Here is a 13,695-nt window from a genome sequence, read left to right as displayed (position 1 = left end):
GATGCCCCCCCTCGCAATGCCTGCACCTCCTTTTTTAATCTCCCCCTCGCCACCTGTCGTCCGGGGGAAGCCCCGGGCTCAGCCTGGCGACCTCCGCCGGTCGGCCCGCACTGCCCGTCCGAGTTAGGATCTGGAAAGTGGTTTTCAGGGGTACGGGGTGGGGCGCCCCGATCCGTGCTGCACTTCGGCTCACGAAGCCCCTGGCCCCGCAGGCCCGGCCTCCCGGCACCATGCCCGGCCTCTACTGCCCCTCCAGCTGGACGCCGCTGCCGCTCACCGACTCCTGGGTGCGGGCCTGCGCCAACGGACCCTGCCTCAGCCTGCGGGCCAGGCTCACCTACCGCAACCCGCAGCCGCAGCCCGTGGACGGTGAGGCCCGGCGCGCTGGGGGGGAGGGCACGGCTGGGGCCGGGCGGCCTGCGACGCTGCCTTCTGCCCGCCCCTCCCCGCAGGCGTGTTCGTGTACCCGCTGGCCGAGGCCGAGGTGGTGTCGGGCTTCGAGGCCGAGGCCGCTGGACGGCGCGTCTCCTTCCAGCTGCAGAGCCGGCGCCGCTCGCAGGCCGCCTGCTGTCGCGCCCTGGGCCCCGCGCTGGGGACCTCGACGCCTCGCCGCTGCGCTCAGGGTGAGCCCCGCGCCGCGGACCGCCCCGCAGCTCGGCCCCGCCCCCTCCCGGCCCCGCCCCGCCGCCCTCCGGGCACGGATTTTTTTTTTGCTTTCTTTTCTCTTTCATTCATTGATTCCTCCCAACTGTTGTGGACTGGCAACTGGCCCGAGGTTCCCCGACAGACAGCAGGCAGCTCATAGCTTGTCTGGCACTACCGGGCCCTTCCGCCCAAGCCACCATAGTCTCTGCTGGGTGGGGCAAAAGGGCCACCATACACACACACACACACACACACACACCACACACACACGTGCACCTAAGTCCCCTGCAGCCCCTCATCTTTTAGAATCTGCACTTTTTCAGCTAGACTCCACGTGGACTGGCTAACTTCTGGATCTAGTGTAAACTTGATGCATTATTACCCTAGGTCCTCATTCCCCAGTCACCCCCAAACAACACACACACACACACACACACACAGAGCCTCACTATAGGTCCCTTTACACCTCCCTGCTCTATTTTCCCAGGGTGTAGCTAGTACTTTTTGTGGGTGGGTGATACCGGTATTGGAGCTTGAACTCAGAACTGAGGCTCTGTACTTAAGCTCTTCTTGCTCAAGGCTGGAACTGTACCACTTTAGCCACACACAGCTCCACTTTGGGCTTTTTGGTAGTTAATCCAAGATAAGAGTATCACAGATTTTTCTGTGCCCAGGCTGGCTTCAAACTGTGATCCTCGGGGCTGGGAAGGTGGCTCAGTGGTAGAGTGCTTGCCTTGCATGCCTGAGGCCCTGGATTCGATTCCTCAGCACCACATAAGCAAAAAGATAAAAGCCGGAAGTGGCACTGTGGCTCAAGTGGTAGAGCACTAGCCTTGAGCTGAAGAGCTGAGGGACAGCACCCAGGCCCAGAGTTCAGGCCCCATGACCGGACCCAAAAAAACAAACAAACAGTGATCCTCATATTTCAGCCTCCTGAGTAGCAAGGATTTACAAGCCTGTTTGCTTTTGCCCTTTAAGATCCACTCAAATGACACTCCTTAGGAAATTCTCCTTTATTCCTCCACAAACAATTGATTACACACTTTCCTTGTTTTCCTAGCATTTTTGCCACCAAATTATAGCACTTATTAAGAGGAATAATTGTCATGGGTCTGCATGTCTGTCTCTCCCCCTGAAGCATTGGCTCCTAAGCTTATGACTGGATTTTGTGTCCCTGCATGTCACACAGAACCTGGCCCAGGGTCCTGGGAATATTGCAGCTTGTGCTTTGTGCTTTTATTCATCCATTATTCATTTGACTCTTGCCCAGGGGTCTTAACATCCCTAAGAGGACAGAATCTAGTGGTGTCAAAAATTGAATTAAGCCTAGCAGGTGATTGGTTAGAGGCAAAAATGAATTGTGGGCTCAGGCCTCAATAATGTATTTTATGGAGGGGGAGCCAAAAGTTGAGTTAAAGGAAGGTAAGACTAGATGAAGTAAAAAGTAGAGGTGATGGTATGAGCAAAGGTTTGTAAGTAGGTTATACTGGCTAATGGTAATGCAATACTTCGTGTTTGTGGTGATTTGTTTTTTGCAGAGCTCAGGCACTGGTAGAAGCCACATTTGAATCCAGGAGAGATAAATAATGTGTGTGGTCTATGTTCTTTTTAATAATAACAGCCACTTATATGTTGGGTGTGTTGCAGATCTTATTTATTCTCCTATGTTGAGATAGAGTTAGTATGATTCCCATTTTGTGGAGAAGGAAATGGAGGCTCCTAAGAGGATTGATGGTCTCCACAGACACAATTAGCAATCACAGAACTGAGACAATCTACTGTATCAGGTCTTAGTTGGCTGGGGTGGAAGCCCCTTTTTTGGTTCCTTCTTTCCTTGCCCTTTACCTTACTTCCCCCTTTCATTTATTCAGCAAGTTTCTTGATAGGATAAGCAGATGCTTTTGTCAGGAAATAAGGTAAGATGGGTCTGTAAAGGTGGTCTGGGGCCCCGACTCCTTAGGTAGCAGTGGTGTTGGCTACTGACTCTACCAATCCTTAAATAAACCTACAATGTAAATGAAGTGTGTGTTTGTGCACATATGTAGTTTTATGTCCTCTAGCCTACTTCCAGGAAGATTGCTACCGAGGCCTCTCTGGGGTAGAAACCTTTGGAGCCACCCTAGTGGACACTGGGGAGTCTCTGGCCATTCATGAGCAGGGGATCTGTGAGCTGAATGGATCCCAGGCCAGAGGGAGGTGTCAGCCTGTGAGGGAAGAGTCCTTTAAGATGACGGTGCTCCAAGATTGGAGTGAGGGAAAGAGTCAGGGAGAGAGGGAGAGCATTTGGGTCCCTTCAGAACCTTGGAAATGGATATGCTCCCTTTTCTTCAGTCTTCCCTTAGCCATGATGTCACTGTACCCTTGCCCGAAAACAACCAGAACCTGCCTCTCCCACCATCATCCGCCTCCTACCCCCATCCTGTATCACCAATGCTCTAGCCAATGTCCTGCCAGCCATGCAAAGTCCCACTTGCCCAGGCTTTCTTACTCAGTGCCCGCTCTCACCTCTGTCTTCCCAAGCCCCTCTGTTGCCAGCCCCTCTAACCTCTTTTCTCACTTATCACAGGTCACCTTGTCTTGGATCTGGCCCAGGCCCGGTCCACGCTGGTGCTGCCCACCGGCCTTATCGCTGCAGCTGGCACCATGACAGTGACTCTGTGCAGCAGCCAGGAGCTGCCCTCCAGGCCTGATGGGGTATTGCGTGTGGCTCTGCCCACTGTGCTCACCCCACTGGCCCCCTCAGGCCCTCCAGGGCCCCTCAGGCCTCCGGGGCTCTGTGACGACAGGTTGGGCCTATGGTGATTCTCTTCGTCCCTCCCTCGGCTTCTCTGGGTCTAGTGCGGGTGAGGGGGCTTTGGCAAGATGCCCTGGGGGATGGACAGGGTGAGAAAGGGTGGAGGCCAGTCAGCCAGAGGGGTTAGGGATTTTCATAGTGGCCTGGTGACCCTCCTCATGCTCCCTTCCAGCCCCACCAGCTGCTTCGGGGTAGGCAGCCCTCAGGAGGAAGGGCTGGCCTGGGAGGAGCCAGCTGTCCCTCCGGATGTGTTCTCAGGCCCTGCCCGCTGCCCTGCCCCTTATACCTTCTCCTTTGAGATGCTGGTGACCGGCCCATGCCTGCTGGCAGGTGGGTGCATCTAGCCTGGCCTGACCTACCCCTGGTCTGATTTACCCCTCCCAGTGTAGTAGACTGGGAAAGAATTCAAGTCTCAGGGATGAGAGGAACCGAGGACAAAGGGAAGACAAGGATCTAAGTCTTAGGAACTTCAAATCTAATAGTGAGACTATCCCCTACCCACTTCTACACCTCCCATGTCAGTAGTACATAGTTTATATCTCAAATATTGGCAAGAGAGATACTTATGGTGGGGCCAGTCCTAGTGATGAATTGGATTATCTTTGTGCAAGAGCTTGGGGAGGATGCTGATTGGTTGAACTGTAACCCTTTTGCTACCCGGGAACAGTGCTGGGAACAACCCATCTCAATCCTTGAAAGCAGACAGTTCCTCCCTCGTTCAGCTGACCCAACAGACCAGAATCAGAGCTGAGACGCACCATCCATGGTCCCTTTCTGTAGCCATTGACATGTGGGAAGACAGGCGGTTTATGTTCTTAGTGCTGGTTTGAAGGTCTTAGTTTGAGTGAATGACCATCCCCCTCCCTGTCCTTCAGGCCTGGAGAGCCCCTCTCACGCCCTGCGAGCAGATGCCCCTCCTCATGCCAGCTCTGCAACTACCATCTGTGTCACGCTGGCAGAGAGCCACCGATGTGACCGGACCTTGGAGATCCTGCTGTATCCCAGTGGTGAGAGACTGAGGCATACAAATGGGCCCACTCTAGCTTGCTTACAACAGTTTAATTTCTTATTTATTTATTTGGGTCTGGTAGTGGGGCTGAACTCTGGGCCTGGGCTCTTCAGTTGAAGGCTAGCACTCTACTACTTGAGCCACAGCGCCACTTCCTGCTTTTTTTTTTTTCTGCTTATGTCGTGCTGAGGAATCGAACCCAGGGCCTCAAGCATGCAAGGCAAGCGCTCTACCACTGAGCCATCTTCCCAGCCCCTAGAACAGTTTCCAAGTATAGATTCTGGGTCTCAGGGGAGATGGATGAGAGTGGGTCCTGTAGCACAGGGAGGCTGTAGGATCCTCTGAAGACAGGGGCTAATTCCAAGTATGGTAGAGCACACCTGTAATCCCAGCTACTAGGATGGAAGACATTAGAGGAGCTTGGTTTGAGACAAAAATACAAAATCTAGCTGAGTGCCAGTGGCTTGTGCCTGTAATTCTAGCTACTCAGGAGGCTGATATCTGAGGATCAGGTTAGGAAGGCAGCCTGAGCAGGGAAGTCTTTATAAGAGTCTTATCTTCAATTAACCACTAAAATACTCAACATAGAATGGTGCTTGAAGCAGTAGAGTGCTAGGCTTGAGTGCAAAAGCTACAGAACAGCACCCAGGCCCTGAGTTCAAGCCCTAGTACCAGAACAAAAAAGAAAGAAAGAAAGTACAAAAGCTTATCTGAAAACCAAACTAACATGAAAAGGCTGGAGGCATGGTGTAAGTGCTAGAATCTCTTGAATTGAAACCTCAGTTCCACCAGGAAAAGAAGAGAGACAGAGGGAGTGAATAGTCAGGACCCAGAGGCTGGGATTCCCCTGATAGAGCTGTTTTCCCACTTCTCAGAGCCCCATCAGCCACATTTGATGCTGGAGGCTGGCAGCCTGAGCTCAGCAGAATATGAGGCCCGGGTGAGAGCCCGCCGGGACTTCCAGAGACTGCAGCGGAGGGACAGTGATGGAGACCGGCAGGTTGGCTATGGGCTCTTGACCTGACTGCTGGTGTCAGTGCTGATTGCTACTGTGTATGAGGAGCAGGCAGGCAGGCAGGATCCCAGGATCATGGTGGGACAATGGGGGCCTCTTCTCAATAAGGCTCAGAGGACAGATTAGTATTGGTTTCGGAAAGCCTAAGACCCTCTGGGCTACAACTGAGAATGAAGGTCAGAACAGACTACAGCCAATGCCTTTGTTCAGATCACTGCAAAAACAGCCCCCTCTGATTGATCAGTTAGGAAAAGATCCAGACCATGGGGCCCAGCCTGAATGCAGCTGCACCAAGTCTGACCCTGGTTAACTCAGGGCTCCTGCCCTCAGGTGTGGTTCCTGCAGCGACGCTTCCACAAGGATATCCTATTGAACCCTGTGCTGGTGCTGAGCTTCTGTCCAGACCTGAGCCCCAGACCTGGCCACCTGGCCACAGCTACCCGGGAACTCCTCTTCCTGCTGGATGGCAGCAGCATAGCACACAAGGCCTGTGGGGTTCGGTGTGGGGCAGCCATGGGTATGGGTGGGAGCAGACTGAGGGGGGGCTGTGGCAGTGGCTCCAAGCCAGAAGTCACCTTGCTGCTTAACATGTCAGCTTCTGAAGGAACTATAAGACAACTGCTCAGGTGGTTCCCACTCCCTATACACACACTCTCTCTCTCTCTCCCTCTTTCTCTCTCTCCCTTTCCCTCTCTCTCCCTCTCCCTCCCTCTCTCTCTTACACACACACACACACACACACACACACACACACACACACACACACACACGATCTCAGCCTCCCTTATACTCACACATACTCATGCCTCTCTAGAGTCCAAAAGGCATACTCTGGGAGTGAGGGAAGGGAAGACACTGTACAAAAGGAAATATACTCATTACCTGATTCATGTAATTGTAATCCCTCTGCATATCGTTTTTTATAATAACAATGAAGTAAAAGTCACACTCTGCAAGCTAGTCACAGAGGCTCAGGCTTCCACACACTCGGAGGCTTCCTCATTCTCCCAAGGACAAAAACTTGCCCAGTCTTTCTCACCTGCACTGAGCCTCTCCCAATTTAATCATGGCCTGGGGAAAGCAAGTGCTTTCTACCAGAGTCCATCTTATGTTGCCTTCCCTGGCCTCCTGGCCCTTCTTAGGATGCCCTGGTTTTGGCTGTAAAGTCCCTTCCATCTCAGACACTTGTCAACCTGGCCACGTTTGGGACATCGGTACAGCCACTCTTCCCAGAGAGCCGGCCTTGCAGTGATGTGAGTGTGGGCCAGAGCTTGGGGACCGGGGGCTCTCGGGGAGATGTTTCAGTCCAGCTGGGTACACCTTGAGCCTTCTTCCTCCAGGACACTGTGCAGCTGGTCTGTGAGCACATTGAGACCCTGCAGGCTGTGAGTGATCCTCCAGATGTGCTTGCTGCACTGGACTGGGCTTTGGGGCAACCCCAGCACAGGGCTTACCCTCGGCAGCTGTTCCTGCTCACTGCTGCCTCATCCATGGCAGCTACCACCCAGCAAGCCCTGGAGCTCATGAGGTGGCACAAGGGAGCAGCCAGGTATGGAGTGGGGCAGGGCCAGGTGGCTAAAATTGGCTCTTCTCTCTAAGAGACTCCACAAAGTCAGTTGCTTCTCTTGTCAGGTGTTTCTCCTTTGGGCTGGGGGCCAGCTGCCACCAGCTGCTACAGGGTCTGTCTGCCCTCAGCAGGGGCCAGGCCTTCTTCCTGAGGACTGGGGAGCGGCTGCAGCCCATGGTAAGTTTGAGCCTGAGCCCTGTTCTCTACTAGAAGTTCTTCCATGTTACACATCAAGTCTGAAACAGAGCCCATCAGAGGCCTTGGGAGTCTTTTCATGCCTACCAGGATTTCTCTTTACTTTTCTCCCTGAAGTCCCAACCAGGGGAAGAACTGTTGGTGCTATTTGGGGAGCAGGGGGTGGAGTTGGGGGCTGCAGAAGGCCAAAAATACAGGGAGACAGTCTCTGTCCACCTCCCAAATCTTACTGTTATGTCTTGGAGCCAAGCCACATCTCCATATGGCAAAGGTAAGGCCAGGAGACAGCCCAAACCTGATGACGTAGCCCTCGGTGCCATTATAGTTCCATCCCCACCATTCCTTCTCCTGCCCCCAGCCTGACCCTGATTTCCTTCCATCCAGGGCAGAGCAGAGGGCATCAGGGCAAAGGCAGCCTGCCTGCTCTGTCCATCCTTCTGCTCCTCCTCTGGCCACTCTCCACAGCTGGTGCGGGCTCTGCGGAAGGCACTGGAGCCAGCTTTGAGTGACATCTCTGTGGACTGGTTTGTGCCTGATGCTGTAGAGGCACTGTTGACACCCCGGGAGATCCCAGCACTCTACCCTGGGGACCAGCTGCTCGGTTACTGCTCACTCTTGAGGGTGGACGGCTTCCGGCCCCGCCCTCCAGGGGTATGCCTGGTCTCGGTTGCAGTAGATGGGTCTGGGTGGCTGAAGTCTCTTCTTCCCTTCCCATATCTCTGTTGGGTGCCCTTACTATCCTCTAGGGTCCCACAGAGATCACACTGGGACCCCTACGGTGACTCCCCTCATGGACTCTTCCAGTGAGCGGTATAAGTTTGAGAAATAGTTATTATTTATTCTTTACAAAAGCTATATCATCCTAGGAGAGCTCAACATACTTATACCTTCTTCATTATGAGAGCTATATAATACATAGCATGACTCTTTGCCTGGCTGCAGAAAAATAAGGGCCAAGCCTAAAGCGAACCTCCCCAGCATTTCTGTTAACCCTATGGTTAAATACTTGTTCCTTCCTTCTTAATACTGATCTTTCACTTCTGGTTTATTTGTTTTATTACCTCTTATGTGAGTCATCTTAAAATCCTGCTTGAAGGAGGCAATGTACAGCTACAATCAATTTTTCCCCCACTGCCATTCTCTCTAGGGCCAAGAGCCTGGCTGGCAAAGCTTGGGTGGCTCTGTGTTCCCATCCCCAGAGGAGGCACCATCTGTCACCAGTCCTGGCACTGATCCCACAGGCACCTCAGAGCCACTTGGAACAGGCACTGTGTCTGCAGACCTATCTAGCCCATGGGCTGCTGGGGACTCAGAGCAGAGTGAGTGCCCTGGCATACGTGTGTCGCTTGTTGGGAGAGGGCAGTGGAAAGGGTTGGGGATGGGGCCTATTCTCCTGCCTCCCTGCAGATACTGATGCTCTCACGGACCCAGTCACAGACCCTGGACCCAATCCCTCCTCTGACACAGCCATATGGCGGCGCATCTTCCAGTCGTCATACATCCGGGAGCAGTATGTGCTCACCCACTGCTCTGCCAGCCCTGAACCAGGCCCAGGCTCCACAGGCAGCAGCGAGTCCCCAGGTTCCCAAGGCCCTGGCTCTCCAGAGGGTAGTTTTCCTCTGGATCCCCCTTCTCAGCAGGGCTGCCGCAGCCTGGCCTGGGTAGAACCCGCAGGCTCTCGCTCCTGCCCCCTGCCTGCACCCCCACCGGCTCCATTCAAGGTGAGACTCATACTGTATATCCAGCACACATTTATTTACCACCCACTGGGTGGCAGACATTGTGCAATGTTTACCATTAAGTCTAGCCAGAGAGATAAATGGGTAAACTATGACACAATACAGTCAGTGATGAACACAGGGATATAGTATTATAGGGCTCAGAGTTAGAAAGGCTATGTCAGAGTGAGTCAGGAACTTAACAACCATGTCCAGAATAATAACTAGAAGCTAGGAGAGCAAAGAAGACAAACACAGATACAATTAAGCAACAACGTTGTGGTCAGTAGAAGACAGACAAGGGGCATGTAGCTAGTTGTGTATTTATGTGAGATGGCAGAAGCTATGCATTCCTTGACCAGTGACCCCGTATCGCACAAGCAGGCAGGAGCCTTGAGTGCTGAGGTGCTGGGTCGTCGGCACAGAGCAGCCCTGCCTGGCCGAAGTCTCTCATCTCCCCCAGGCCGGGCAAATCCAGCCCCTGGACAACCTCGGCATCCTTCTCTGGGTGCAGTACCAGATGTGCCAGGCTCTGAACCAAGCCAGCAGCTGGGTCAGGGCCTGGATGAGTCAGGTAAGAGTTGGATGGGAAACTAGATTCCTTGACACTATAGGAAGCCAAGGGAAGATAGAGCCCAGAGCACCACCTCTGCCACCTTCTCTCGCCAGGAAACCTGCTCTCCCCAGCCCCCATGGACTGGGACATGTTGATGGAACCACCCTTCTTGTTCACAGCTGCGTCATCTGAACCAGTCCCTTCAGCAGTACCATTGCCTCCCCAGGCTCCGCGGTGCCATGTGGTGATCCGGGGCCTATGTGGGGAACAGCTTATGTGCTGGGATGTGGGTGTTGGGCTGGAGACACTTTGGGGGCCTGGGGATAGCTCACAGTCTCCAGCATGCCCTGCAAGAGAAGCTGCGTGGGACCAAGCATTCCATCGGCTAACAGCAGCCTCTGTGGTCCGGGACAATGAGCAGCTAGCTCTCCGAGGAGGGGGTGAGACCACAGCTGATCGGGGTAAGTAGCTGGTGGGTCCAGCTGGGAATCAGGGCAGAGGATCATTCTCTATTTCAATTTGTTCACAAGGGATTGAGACAGTTTACCACCTTGACAATAAATGTAAAGCATTAGGCAAGGCAATGGGAAAAAGTGAAAATGAAATAGTTCAAGAATGAAGTGGTATTAAAGATGCATTCCATGAAGTTATATACTTCATCAGGCCCATATCTGACAACTTCCAATACATAGGGAAATGTACCTTGCAAAAATTAACAATGGGGCTGGGAAGGTGGCTCAGTGGTAGAGTGCTTGCCTTGCAAGCTTGAGGCCCTGGGTCCGATTCCTCAGCACCACATAAGTAGAAAAAAAAAAAAAAAAGCTGGAAGTGGCGTTGTGGCTCAAGTGGTAGAGCACTAGCCTTGAGCTGAAGAGCTGAGGGACAGTGCTCAGACCCAGAGTTCAGGCCCCATGACTGGACCAAAAAAAAAAAAAATTAACAGTGCTAGCAAGGCACTAGTGGCTCACGCCTGTAATCCCACCTACTAGAGACTGAGATCTGAGGATTGCTGTTTAAAGCCAGCCCAGGCAGGAAGGTCTATGAGACTTATCTCCAATTAACCATCAGAAAAACAGAAGTGAAGCTGTGGCTCAAAGTGGTAGCATGCTAGCCTCATTCAAAGGAGGTCAGAGACAGCACCCAGGCAGAGTTCAGGCCCCGTGACTGACCCAAAACAAACAACAAAAACCCAAAAAGGTTATTAAAATTAGTTGTGCTGGTGTGATGGTTCATGCCTGTCATGCTATCTATAGAAGAGGTGGCAATCAGGAGGATCATGATTCCAGGACAATCCAAGCAAAAAGTGAAGTCCTATTTCAGAAAACAACCTGGGAGGGGGGAAGGTTGGCTCAGTGGTAGAGTGCTTGCCTCACATGCATGAGGCTCTGGGTTTGATTCCTCAGCACCACATAAGCAGAAAAAGCCAGAAGTGGCACTGTGGCTCAAGTGGTAGGGCACTAGCCTTCAGCTGAATAACTGAGGGACAGCACCCAGGCCCAGAGTTCAGGCCCCACGACCCACAAAAAATCAACAACAAAACAAAAACCCAACAACAACCTGGGTACAGTTGTGTAGGTTTGTAATTCAAGCTATGAGGCAGAGGTAGGAGGACTGCATTCCAAGAATGGATCTGGGCAAAAAAAAAAAAAAAAAAGCAAGACTATCTATCTATTTTGCCACAAGTAAAAAATATTGTTTGTATGTATGTATGTATGTATGTGTGTATGTGAGTTCCTCAAGCACTAGAACACTTAACTAGCAAGCAAAAAGTCCTGAACCCAAAAGCCCAATGCCACCAAAAATAAATAAAATTCAATACTTAAGTTCATGGCCAGAGGAATGGCTCAAGTGATAGAGAACCCCCCCTAAGTTCAAACTGTAGTACAGCCAAAGAGAAAAGAAAAAAATTATCAGTTCAAAAAAAAAAGAGATCAGTTCCCAAGTAGCACTAGTCATGTTACATAGTGGCTACCATATTGGATCATGCAGATATAGAACATTTCCATACCTGCGGAGTTCTACTGGACAGTGCTGAAATGAGTAGAGGAAAAGGTGGTATATTCCTGTACTTGGGAGGGGAACACAGGAGGATCAAGAGGAGATCAAGGCATCGCTCAAGTTTGTATAGCAGTTTGATGTCCAACACTGGGAGTGAGAGAAACCTCTGGGTGGTGTCTAGATTATTGAGTTTCTGAGTGGTCTGGGTTTTCTAGCTCTGCTATGAGGTTTTTGGTCCAATCTGACCTTCTTAACAAAGTTGAATTTGAGCTAATCCTGAGCCTGAGAAGGTATTTTACTCAGTTCACAGGTGAACAGGATTTGGGCATCAGTGGTTCACACCTATAATCCTGGATACGTAGGAAGCTAGGATCAGATGATCATGGTTCAAAGCCAGTTGGGGCAGAGAAGTCTGTGGAACTCCATTTCCAGTTAACCAGTAAAACACTGGAGGCATGGATCAAGTGGTAGAACACCAGTAACCATGAGTTTGAGACCCTTAGGTCCAAGCCTGGAAAAGAAGCAGCACGCACAAAGTGGGTGGGCACAAGCTGCAGGGGAGAAGGGATGCTGCTGTTTTCCTATGCAGCCCTCTGTAAAGAATGAGGATTCAGCATGCTGGTTGGATTCACAGGCCATGCCCGGAGATCCTGGCTCCGAGCCCTACAGACAAGCAAGGTCAGCTCTGCCCCTTCCTGCTTCACCTGTCCTGTTGCAGTGGATGCTGCCACGAGGGAGGTCCTGCCTGGGATCCTGCAGGTGCAGAGCTCAGGTAGGGCTCATCTCTGCTGACTTCTCTCCAGTGTGGCTCTCTTTACTTCCTTCTGGACAAATCTGACCCCTTTCCTCTGGCAGAGCCACCTGAGCCCCCAGGCAACTCTACCTCTCAGGGCCATCCAGATGCAGCACCTCTACCCACAGCCATCTGCTCTGAAGGTACTGCTCAAATGTGGGAGAATGGGAGGGCACAGCTGGCTGAGATCAACTGTGGGTACTGACCAGCTCTCTGTAAGACTTCATGGAGGCTCTCTCCACTAGGTGCAGGAGAATTGGACCAAAATGACACCTCCAAACCAGCTTCGGGAGAGCCCACAATTCCCACCCAGGGGCCTCGCCACCTGCCTCTCCAGCCTCCTTCTAGACTCAGTCTGGGTCACCGTGGCAGACTCAGTGGTCCCCACCAAGGCCAGGCCAGTGAGGGCAACCGAGAAGGCAGTGACCATGACTACCTACCCTTGGTGAGGACTCGGGAGGTGGAGGGTGGCGTTGCCAGGGCCAGGGTGCCAACTCAGCTCGCTTCTCCCCCCCACCTCCTCTCTCCTCAGGTGCGGCTGCAGGAGGCACCAGGCTCCTTCCGCCTGGATGCCCCCTTTTGTGCAGCCGTGTGCATCCCCCGGGAGCGCCTGTGCCGCGCCTCACCCTTTGCTGCCCACCGAGCCAGCCTCAGTCCCACCTCGGCCTCATCTCCCTGGGCACTCCTGGGCCCTGGTGTGGGCCAGGGTGACAGTGCCACAGCCTCCTGCAGCCCATCCCCTAGCTCAGGCTCTGAAGGCCCAGCCCAGGTGGATAGTGGGCGGGGCTCGGACACTGCCTCTGAGGGGGCAGAGAGGCCTGGTGACTCAGATCTGAGGGGCCGCACTTGGGCCACAGCTGTGGCTCTTGCGTGGCTGGAACACCGCTGTGCTGCTGCTTTTGGCGAGTGGGAACTGACAGCAGCTAAGGCTGACAGTTGGCTGCGGGCCCAACACCTGCCAGATGGGCTTGACCTGGCAGCCCTTAAAGCGGCTGCTCGAGGGCTCTTCCTCCTGCTCCGTCACTGGGACCAGAACCTCCAGCTACACCTGTTGTGCTACAGCCCTTCCAATGTATGAGGCTGCCTGCTGCTGGGCCCCGCCCCCCACATTCATGTCACTGCCACCCAGAGCTGGCTTCTCGGTGCTGGGAAGGGATAGGCTGGTGTCAGCCCATCCCCCATCGCTTTTCATCTCCTCCCCAGAATCTTCTCACCTCCACAAAAAGTGCCTGCCTAAGCTCTCTTCCTTTTCTTTCTACTCCATGGCTCTTCCCATGTTTGCTGAGTTCTCGGCAGCATAGTGAAAGGGAAAGAGAGCCATGGTCCACAAATCCTATGCAATAAAGTGCCTATTAGGACTCCCTGACTCATCTGCCAGGTATATGCTCCTCACAGCCTGCTCCAG

At 52.9% G+C, this 13,695-nt stretch overlaps 1 protein-coding gene across 1 annotated transcript; it reads left to right on the top strand.

The window, feature by feature from the left end:
• The first annotated feature begins 224 nt into the window (after positions 1-224).
• Positions 225-13,644, top strand: Vwa5b2 (von Willebrand factor A domain containing 5B2). Its single transcript, XM_042668703.1, has 19 exons — positions 225-369; positions 453-623; positions 3,212-3,431; positions 3,612-3,769; positions 4,315-4,446; positions 5,324-5,448; positions 5,794-5,949; positions 6,606-6,716; positions 6,804-7,012; positions 7,096-7,207; positions 7,691-7,876; positions 8,373-8,544; positions 8,633-8,946; positions 9,328-9,517; positions 9,613-9,960; positions 12,132-12,269; positions 12,353-12,433; positions 12,536-12,735; positions 12,823-13,644. The coding sequence occupies exons 1-19, from the start codon at positions 231-233 to the stop codon at positions 13,366-13,368; spliced, it is 3,708 nt and encodes a 1,235-aa protein (XP_042524637.1). The 5' UTR covers positions 225-230; the 3' UTR covers positions 13,369-13,644.
• Positions 13,645-13,695: the final 51 nt, after the last annotated feature.

This window comes from Dipodomys spectabilis, unplaced genomic scaffold (genome assembly GCF_019054845.1).
Source record: "Dipodomys spectabilis isolate Male_0828 unplaced genomic scaffold, ASM1905484v1 ptg000017l, whole genome shotgun sequence".
NCBI lineage: Eukaryota > Metazoa > Chordata > Mammalia > Rodentia > Heteromyidae > Dipodomys > Dipodomys spectabilis.
This window is presented reverse-complemented; position numbering and strand designations above follow the sequence as displayed.

What these genes read in the sequence shown, in the direction of transcription:
- Vwa5b2 (XM_042668703.1), top strand. Translation starts at nt 231, where the DNA reads ATGCCCGGCCTCTACTGCCCCTCCAGCTGGACGCCGCTGCCGCTCACC. An exon ending in TGGCACAAGGGAGCAGCCAG is followed by an intron (nt 7,013 to 7,095) that starts GTATGGAGTGGG and finishes TTCTCTTGTCAG; the next exon opens with GTGTTTCTCCTTTGGGCTGG. An exon ending in CACAGCCATCTGCTCTGAAG is followed by an intron (nt 12,434 to 12,535) that starts GTACTGCTCAAA and finishes TCTCTCCACTAG; the next exon opens with GTGCAGGAGAATTGGACCAA.